At 44.9% G+C, this 9,707-nt stretch overlaps 1 protein-coding gene across 4 annotated transcripts in view; it reads right to left on the reverse strand.

The window, feature by feature from the left end:
• Window positions 1-8,338, reverse strand: part of fli1 (Fli-1 proto-oncogene, ETS transcription factor) — a 91,164-nt gene extending 82,826 nt beyond the window's left edge. Inside the window, exons 1-3 of one of the 4 annotated variants that reach the window (XM_038778748.1) lie at window positions 8,192-8,338; window positions 7,465-7,545; window positions 399-604 (exon numbers count right to left, since the gene is read on the reverse strand). In XM_038778748.1, the coding sequence (XP_038634676.1) occupies window positions 399-604; window positions 7,465-7,503 (245 nt within the window). In that variant the 5' untranslated portion in view covers window positions 7,504-7,545; window positions 8,192-8,338. Of the gene's footprint in view, window positions 1-398; window positions 605-2,773; window positions 2,982-4,117; window positions 5,051-7,464; window positions 7,890-8,191 lie in introns of those variants that run through there. The other 3 variants (XM_038778747.1, XM_038778751.1, XM_038778749.1) reach the window with 3 other exon arrangements.
• Window positions 8,339-9,707: the final 1,369 nt, after the last annotated feature.

Here is a 9,707-nt window from a genome sequence, read left to right on the forward strand (position 1 = left end):
CCTGGCTGTACTGGATGACCAATTCATAACCAGAGTCAAACATATTACTTGCAAGTCAGTTGTACACAAATACAATGTGAGTGTTAAAATCGTATTTATAAACATGGTAAGATGTTATTTAATGTTATGTATCGAAATACACAAAATATAAATGAGTTCCAAAGAAAATGCTTCCCGTTTTGTTTCTTGTTTAGTTCTTGTCTGTACAAACATCGCTGGGTTATTTGACCTGAAGAGATGAGGCAAGGCTAGGGCTTTCTCGAGCAGCATTACTTTAGGACTATGGGGCATTTATAACATGTGGAGTGGGGCTGGGTACAATTTATCGAGTGTATGATACCCTCAGTTCTACCCAAGGATCTGTTTTGGGTGGAAGAGGCTGTCTGATCCGATGTTACCTGGACCCGTTAATATGGTCGTATTCCCTCTTGATATTAACCCTGACAGGCTGGTTGATCCATTCTTGTTGAGGCAAGGGATTAATTTTGTGCGTTTGTCCATAGTCGGCGGCAGCAGAAGCCGTCATATCCGCTTTGGGGAGGTGTGAAGCCACGTACGAGGTGTCAAACAGGGACTGGTCGTCACTCACAACCGACAAGGCCTCCTGGAAACAGGGGAAACAGCAGAGGGCAAATAGTGAGAGAGTTACAGGTACGGACAGCTAACATAACTCCAGAAACTGCACCTCCTAACATAAGGCAGATGTCGGGAGGACAATATACTCATGATACAGCGTCTCTCTCCAGAATAGAGTTCGATATGTTACTGCAATAATTATTTAAATAATCAACTTCATGACGATTATGCAATCACATTAAATAGTAAGCGTGTTTATCAATATCATACACATCTATTTTTTAATACACCCCCACATTATAGAAAGGAGATTTATATTCATATAAGCTTGATATGCTGTACAGTATTCTGGTCTCAGCATATTTGTGTTTTAGGTAAATGTATATATGTTCCGATGAATAGGCACTGACGGGCGTATCCATGGGTGTGAGATGTGTATCATTTGAAACTCACACCATTAACTGAGTCATTATTAACTGAGCACTTTCAGGAGCCATATTATTTCAATTAAAACTGAAAGGGACAACCGACTGTAGGAATATTGCGTTTTGTAAGACGGAACCATGGTGCCTCCGCCACAGGGATCTTTCAATCAACACTCCAGAAACTATCCACCCCCCCCCCCCCCCCCCACCCCCTCTCCAAGAAATCTCTGGGAATGATCGGGATTTGTACTCAGTTGTGTGAAATGCTGTCTGAATGAATGGCCGATCATGAATGAGCGTGGCAGCCTGCACACTGAATAGATCCGCAGCATTTGACGGTGATGAAGTTTGAAGCAGATTTGAGGGTGAGAAGGTGCTGGTGGGGGGTGGGGGGAGGGCTGTTTTTCTCAGGTTTCCAGCTGCAGGAGGAAGTTACCCCCCCCCCCCCCCCCCCCCCGCCCCCGGCTCAGGGTGTGAGCCAGGGACACTCAGCAAATATTATTCACGTGCTCTGCTCCTGGCCTCTTATTGCCCCTCCGTTTATTGCACTTTCCAGATCTCAGAAACCATCGGCGAACTTCACTCGGCTCTGTGAAAGGGCCAGAGCCAGAAAGAGAGAGGAGGGGAAAGAAAGGTTTAACCCCAGTCCAGCCCAACACCAGGAACGCAAACCAGAAATAAATGCTCACTGACAAACATTAAACATGAACACAAGTCACAAGTCTTTCGGGGAGAACAATGGGGAAAAGACTTAGTTTTTCATCTTTATTATATTCAGGAAAAAGGAAATCTGCCAGGAAACAGGAGTGTAAAGAACGGAAGTGTGCTGGCTTGATAAGGGAGGGGGATTGATGAGAAACCTGGTGTTCAGTTATAAATCAATCAAACTTTAATTTCAATCTGTCAGCTGTTGGGGCGCTCACCTCCCACTCCCGCTGTGCGTTCACCATCTGTAACGCTGCTTGTCTTAAAGTGGGTCTATTTGATGCTATAGATGGTGCCACACGGAGGCCGCTCTCTGTCCCGCGGACACATTGGAAGCACGTGAGAGAACTCAGTACTGTGTGAGAGGGAAGGGAGTGTGCTGCACCGGAATGAGCGGCGGGGTCCCGGCGGCACAGCACACCGGAGAGTCACACGATGGGGCATCCTGGTGCATTAAATGGTTGTTCCCAAGGTTGCTGAGTGGTGCTCGCCGCACGTTTATTACTCCTGGAGGTGGCAGGAGGTCCATAGTGTTGCCGAATGGCTGTCGGGCGCGGTGCCATCTAACATTGCGCAGTGTGTGCAAGTGCGGGCGACTCGCGGGCAGGTTTCTGTCCCCCTTGCATGAGAGCCCCCCCCCCCCCTCCACCCCACCACCTCTCTCTCCCGAGCACCACCACCAACCTTTGGACCCCTTAACCTGGCTTAATCTGGAGTTAGTGAAAGCCAGTGTTAGTGGGCAGCTACAGTCCGAGCACTTTGGGACAGAAAATGCCATCCAAGTGAATTGGAGAAACAACGTCAAGGTGGTGGAGACAGAGTAACTCACACCAGGGCTCCCTCAGCAGCCTTCTCCAGCTCATGCGTCCCCCTGACTGAAACAACACTCTATCTGCGGCCTCAACGCTGGAAAGAAAAAGAGATGGGAAGCTGACAAATTGGATCACTCTTCTAGGCTGGAAACTTGTGGAAAAAGTCGCGTCACCCACAAGGAAAGGGGACGGGAGCGAAGCGCCCGAGACGGACAGCCTCTAAAGCACTCCCCACCCCTCCGCTCTCCTTCTTACCTTAATCGTGCCGTCCATTTCACCCGATTTCTTCCCTTTTCCCCAAATCGGAACAATATCCCAAACATGACACGGACAGGAGGTAATTACAACCGCAATTCTTGCTCGGACAGGCGAGGTAACCGGATGAAAGATTGGCAATTTTGGGAAGTGAAGTCAGCCGCCCGAGAGGAAGCCGCTGAACCAATGGTGGGGGTTCATTACACATTTTTTTAAGCAGGATATTTTGGCCGTCAAGATAAGGAAAAAGAAACAATAGCGATTTCTCTTTTCCGTGGTTCAAGCGCGTTTTCCTGTCGGGAAGTGCCCCTCACCCTCAGTCGTTTCTGTTCTTATTCCACATACACACACACACACACACAGATAAACACACAGCATTCAAACACAACACACTGAAACACACAATATTAAAACACAACGCACACTCAAACACAACACACACAACATTCAAACACACTCAAATACAATACACAACACAACACTCAATCACAACACACACTCAAACACAACACACATGCGCAGACACAACATTCAAACACAACACACACTCAAACAAAACATATACACAAAATATTTAAACACAACACACATTCAATCACAACATATACACAACGCATTCAGACACAACACACATTCACACAACATTCAAACACAACACACCAACTCAAACATAACAGACCCTACATTCAAACATACACACAACACCAAAGCACACACACAAACGCAACACACATATATACACAAACACAACATTCAAACATAATACACACACATACACGCACACAACATTCAAACACAACACATATAATATTCAAACACAGCACATACACACAACATTCAAAGATAACACAAACACTCAAACACAACACAAACATACATACATACACAACACTCAGAAAGCAACACAAACACAATACAAACTCAAACACAATATACGCATACATACGCACATACAAGATTGAAACACAACATACACACATAATACACACTGTTCCTGTACTTAAGAATAAAATAAAACATCACCGCATGCCGTGGTCACAGCTCATGTTCGTTCAGAGTAATTTTGAGGTTTCTCTTTTACCTTGACACATTTGGCCAAGTATGTTTGATGAACAGACGGGCATTTATTTACGAAAGACACGGACGAGAATCCCAGCCTGGATATAATCTCAACAACAGTTTTCGACAAAATAGTTTGAAGTTATACAAACTCGAACAGTCACCACCTAACCACTCAACACAGTTAACACCCTACCGGGTTAGCGTTACACCGACAATCTTTACATAAATATATATACTTAGAAACTTTTACTGAAAATATATAATTCAGAATCAATGGTTTACCTGTTCAGGTGAAGTTTTTACTGATTTAAAATGTATTTATTTGAAATTTCCCGTTAAGTTCAGATGTTGCGCTCCTGATTTTTTTTTTACAGGTCTTCAGTTTTCCTCCCTCTCTTGACTAAATTGGCGAGTTAAGGTTGCAGTTTCCTCCCTCCCCCCTTTCTGAAATTATCCTCATCAATCGAGCCAGCATTTCAGTGCAGCTGCAGGTCGGGACGTGAGGAGACCGCCGGGGAGTCGTGGTGCGCTCACGCTCACCAATGGGGCGAGTGTTATTTTCACCGGTAATTGTAGGCTTCGTTCCTGTATGCACACTGAGGGCAGCTTCCTTTTTTCTCATTAACTGAAATCTGGCCCCGTTTTCTCAGTCCCAAGGAACGTTTCTCTGTAATGAGCCACTTTGAAAGTGTCTTCGACCTGGGCGTGCACACGTGCAAGAGAATTCGGACTCTTTCCGAGTCAAGTCTAGAGGAATGCTCTCGTTGGACATGAAGGGCAACAGGACGTTTTAATTATTCCTCATCAGATTTCAGCACATGTGGCTATTCAGAGATCGTGCACCTAATGAAAGACACATTCTCCAGGTAACGGAGATTCTCGTAGCAGATCAGCCACCGAATTTTCAATCGCCCTTAAGAAATCCAGATTTCCACCCGGAACCCTCCCTGTTGTCTCTCGGGACCACCCCGTCGCGGTATCTAAGCCCCTGCCTCCTACCTCTCAGTCATGAAGCCTTGCACTGAGGTTCCATCCATCCCCCACAACCCGACTGCAGCTACTATACACACAGACCACGATCCCTGCGTGCAGACCATAAAGACGATGAGATTGGGACCCAGGACGGAGCCGGGGCTCCTGGAACTGAGATGGTCATCACGTTGGAATGAATGCCACGCAAATAAACATCAATATTTGTTTCCAATTCGGAACATAGCGAACAAATTCCCGGGGTGTGACTTTTTTTTTAAATAAAGAAAATAAATGGTTCAAATAAAGGTTTGAACTTGCGATGCATGTGTTCAAACGTTAGAAAGCAACAAGGAAGGTTATGTGTCAATTGTGGGTCAGTTGTGGAAGTGAACTTTAATCTACCATTGTACTTTTTGGGCGGCGATGGGAGGGAGTGAGGGGCTTGCGGTGGTGGTGGTGGTTGGGGGGGGGGGGGGGGGATGATCACACATTAATATAAAACCAACCTCGCCAGCTTTGGTTTTTAACAGTGCCGCGGCATTCCCACAATTGCAAAGGACTTACAAAAAAAAGCGAGGCTTGGAGAGGTTGGGGGTGGGGGGTGGGAGGGGGAGGTGGGGGGGGGGGGGGGGGGGGGAGAACCTGCGACTCCAAGCACACAAGCGAGCTGTCTGGGCCGTTGCTCGAGGCCATAATTAATTTGAGATTTATTTTTATTGGAGAACTCCGAGTCTCCGCTGACCTTAGCAAAACAAGTCTGCAACGAGGACCTGGATGCGCTTGAATGAATCATAATATAACTGCAAAGCATTGCTTGCTGGCCTGATTTGGGTTTTGTCTCGGAGAGCTCAAAAATTAATACACAGCTATCTTTAGAAAGTAATAAATGTTGGAGCTGTAATAAGACACCGTAATAAAGGGGGCGATTATTGCCCCATATGAGCCCCAGGAAGGGGGGCTTTCTCTCTGACGCTGAGCCTCTCTCACTTGGTGAGCTTTGGTTGAACTCTGGCTGGGAGAGAGAGTAAGGAACAGACTGAGAATTGTTCCAATTTCACAGACTTCTCCCCCTTGGTTGGAGACTGTCTGAAAACCAGCCTTTGTGAAATAACACAAACGTTATGACTAGATGAAAAAATATGCTATTTCAAGGGCGTTAGGTACGAGCCCAAGGCCCGCACACTGCACTCTTTAATATCGCCGCAGAATATTACAGGCATCAATGTTTTCTAAAGATCCTCTTTAACAGGTCTGAGGCGCGTTTTAAGCCTCTGTGATATTGCTTCCCTTTTGATTGAGTGTTAGTTGCCCACAGTGTCTGAAATAAATAAATCCAGACCTCTGCACACCTGTCTGTAACTGCACTTTGAATAAGCGCGGCATAAGAGGTCAGAAGCCGCCCCAATGGTTGCGAAATGCAGAGAATCGTTACTTTGCGTAAAATGAAATTAACAACGCAAAGTTGCATATTGTTGACATTAGATACATACACAGACCTTATCCACAGTGGAATGATTATATGATCTAACGAATCAAAGGAGGGCACTACGAATGTTCTTTTCATTTCATTTCAGATGGTTTATTTAAGCGTTGTGTCAATGTCTGGTGGATTTCTCCCGTCTGGCGAGCCTGACTGTTCGACTTAGGGGGATTCAATGTGTTTAACACGTCTGGGTGCTATGAAGAAAACCACTGCCCAAAAAGGGTCAAAGGAGGAAGCAAAGAAGATTTCGGTTTGGAGTTGGCTGGATACTTTGCACAGCCATTTCATCCAGACACTGGCCATGTGACGAGAAAAACAGAAAGCTCAGCTGATCACAACTTGTGGATTCCCTTCGTTTAACAGCTTCAGGTCGCTACCAAAGCAGATGTGGAGTCATTCCACATTCACTATATATATATAAACATTCTCGATGGTTACATTTACATTCTCTACTGTTATATAATTTGGATTAATTTAGTTTCACACACGCTGTGACTAGGCCCGAAGTGTGGCTGCCACACAATATGAATTTCTGTGCCAAATAGAATTATTACGATAGATTAATTAGCCTTCGTTTCAAAATTCATATCCAGGACTGGCCTTGGAATTTGAGTTGATATTTATATTAGACTTAAAACATGGATAGACAGGGAGGGAACGAGAGATGCAACAGCGACAATAGGGTTCTCCGACACAACTAAAACTATTTTCATTGAATCCAGCTGGCTGTCGCCTTTTGGAAGTTACACGCGACATGGCAGATCTGAGTAATGGCTGGGAATAAGAGGGTGGTATTTACAACAGGTAATATCACTGCGGTAGGGATAAACTGGCCTCAAGTAAGGATTTTGTGCATGGTCAGGAATGAAGGTTACCAAGATTTAACCAACTGTCAGGCCGAATCTTGCTTTTCAGATTCAGTTAGTTTCTGAAATTGGAACCCCCTTGTGTGGACAGAGTTGTATCTGGACCACTGGAGCTAAGGACATTGCAGTTGGGAATTCAATCGCAGCGAGGAGTTAACTGCGAGTGAAACAAGGAGAAATATTTTCCAGTACACTCCAATTTTCTTCTGTACTTCCTAACAATAAAAACCACTCTCTCGGGCACGTTGAATGGATTTACTCTCAGGCTGTTGGATGGCTCTGATGGGAGGCTGCAGCCTCGATCTTACCTTTACGTAAGATGAGGTGTCCGGAACAGTCTGAAACATCCTCCAAGCCGCCCTGTGACCCGCTCCGATTGCGTCCACGTCCTGAAACGAGTCCCACATTTGAGAGTGTATACAGCAGTCGGGTTTTAGTCAGTGCCTCTTTCACCCAGACCACCATACCCTGACCCCTCTACATTTCCTGTCGACTGCCTGGTCGTGTCCAACCGCACACCGCGGATATAAAATACATCCAAATTCACTCAGATAGGAAATTACTTTCCCCTAATCCGCAACAGACACTCCTCCAAGTGATGCTGCTCAGGAACTGTTTCGACGCTACTTCTTTAGCCATTCACGCGTCTGTCTGTCTATCACAGTCTCTGTCCCAGGCTTCGTTCTCCTTCCTTCTTTATCTGTTGTTGGGTTAATATTTTCTGCGGCATTCCTTTCACTTCCATCCTTTCTCTCCTTTAATATCTACCACGCCCCTCGGTTCGCTTCTTAACTTCTCTTTTTCTCCCTCCCTCTCATTCCTTCCGATTCTCTGCCTCTCTTCACTTCGGGGTCTCTGTGATGTCCCAGAACTTTCCGAATTGTGTTTCTTTGGGTCCGCTAATCCGTGAGGTTTAGTCAAGCTCTCCCCCCCATCAGTATTATTATATATTCTCGTTTTAAGTTTATTTTTCAACTGCTCATTGGCCTGTGTTTCTCTCTCTCGATCCTGTCGCATTTATTTTTAAATACTCACCCTTAACGTTGGCAAAAAGATCAGTCGGACTTTGACCCCCAGCACCGTACCTGCGAGACAGGAGGTTTAGCGGCCCATTCCTAGTCTAATACTGTGTGTGGAAAAATCTTGACAAGACACTCCATGCTGTGGTACAGTGGGGGCTGTGTGTGTGCCTCAGAAACTCCAGACAGACCGAGTTCAGCAAAGCCTGGGGGAATTATTATTAGCAGCCCGTTATTTGTTTAAGTCTCAGTTTATTTGATCATTTTCTTAGATTAATTTTAATTAATTACTAGAAAATGGAAATCCTCTTCTGTCAGACTGAATTTGAAGCCTATCCCCGTGGACAACTGCCCACCCCTTCCTTCAAGTTTCACCCAAGACCAGAGAAGAGGAAAAGCAATCAGATACCCTTTTTTAAAAATGAGCTAAACCAAGAAGCGACGCTGAGTGGAGCTCCAGCTCCGTCCGTAACTTCAACTCAAAATTCAGGTTATTTTAAGAGGGATTGGGTTTAACTTTAAAAGACTCAGTCCTAACTTTAGTAACAAAACAAAGAGAAACCACCGAATTATTTTGTAAACAGTCATTTAAGGTACATTTATTCTCTTTTTGTCAGGGACCTATTCATCTAGCCAGTCTCCCCTCCCCCACAGTGATCCAGACTCAAGCATATTGAAACATTTTTCTCTGAACAGTAAGATATAGTCGGGGTGAAAGAGGCCAGACGGGTCGCTCTGTCTGTGTTCAGCTCCATTGTTCAATTATAAACTAACGGAACTGATGAAGGTATTTAAATTTCTGGGCAATGCAAAGTTAACTAGTTCATGACTTTGCAAGGAAGTTTAAAGCATTATTGAGAAAGAACGCTCACCCCACCCTTTCAGAAATCACATCATTTTAACAATGAGTTATACATTTAAATCATGTTATACCTTTAGGGTTTGGTGATGTGTGGTTTGGCTCAAGCAACAGCACAGCGACACACACACAAACACAGACTTATTCGTTCAAATTAATGGATAGATGACTAAACGAGTGAGTGAAGGCCGTGACCTGGAGCAGAGCCGAGATCTGGAGCTAATGAAAACAAGCAGTAACACCAGGCCCGCAGATTTTTAAGTTGGACAATATCACAACCATTGAAAGTAAATAATGCAAAGGGAAAGAAAATCGAGACACCAACCTGACAAAAAGACCCAATCCACCCCCCCCCCCCCCCCCCCCCCCCCCGCCAATCCCCGCGCCCAGCGAGTAAAGGAAAACGGGTCACTTCAATAATAGGATTCGCACCGCATCGCTTTCACAGTCTCATTGCTCGCCATCTATTCACTCTTTGTTCAATAAACTGTAAACTCAATTGAAATTCAGTAAATAGTTGATATAAGAGGGGTTGTATTTGAGATACAGCATCTGGAACATGAGTTCTCAGACGTAATCTACCGCACACTCGAGTCTTATATAAACAAAAAGAGAAACATGTGTTAACAAGAAATATGTGACTGAAGCTTGTGGAAGAAGACATTCATAAAAT

This window comes from Scyliorhinus canicula, chromosome 19 (genome assembly GCF_902713615.1).
Source record: "Scyliorhinus canicula chromosome 19, sScyCan1.1, whole genome shotgun sequence".
NCBI classification, from domain to species: Eukaryota; Metazoa; Chordata; class Chondrichthyes; order Carcharhiniformes; family Scyliorhinidae; genus Scyliorhinus; species Scyliorhinus canicula.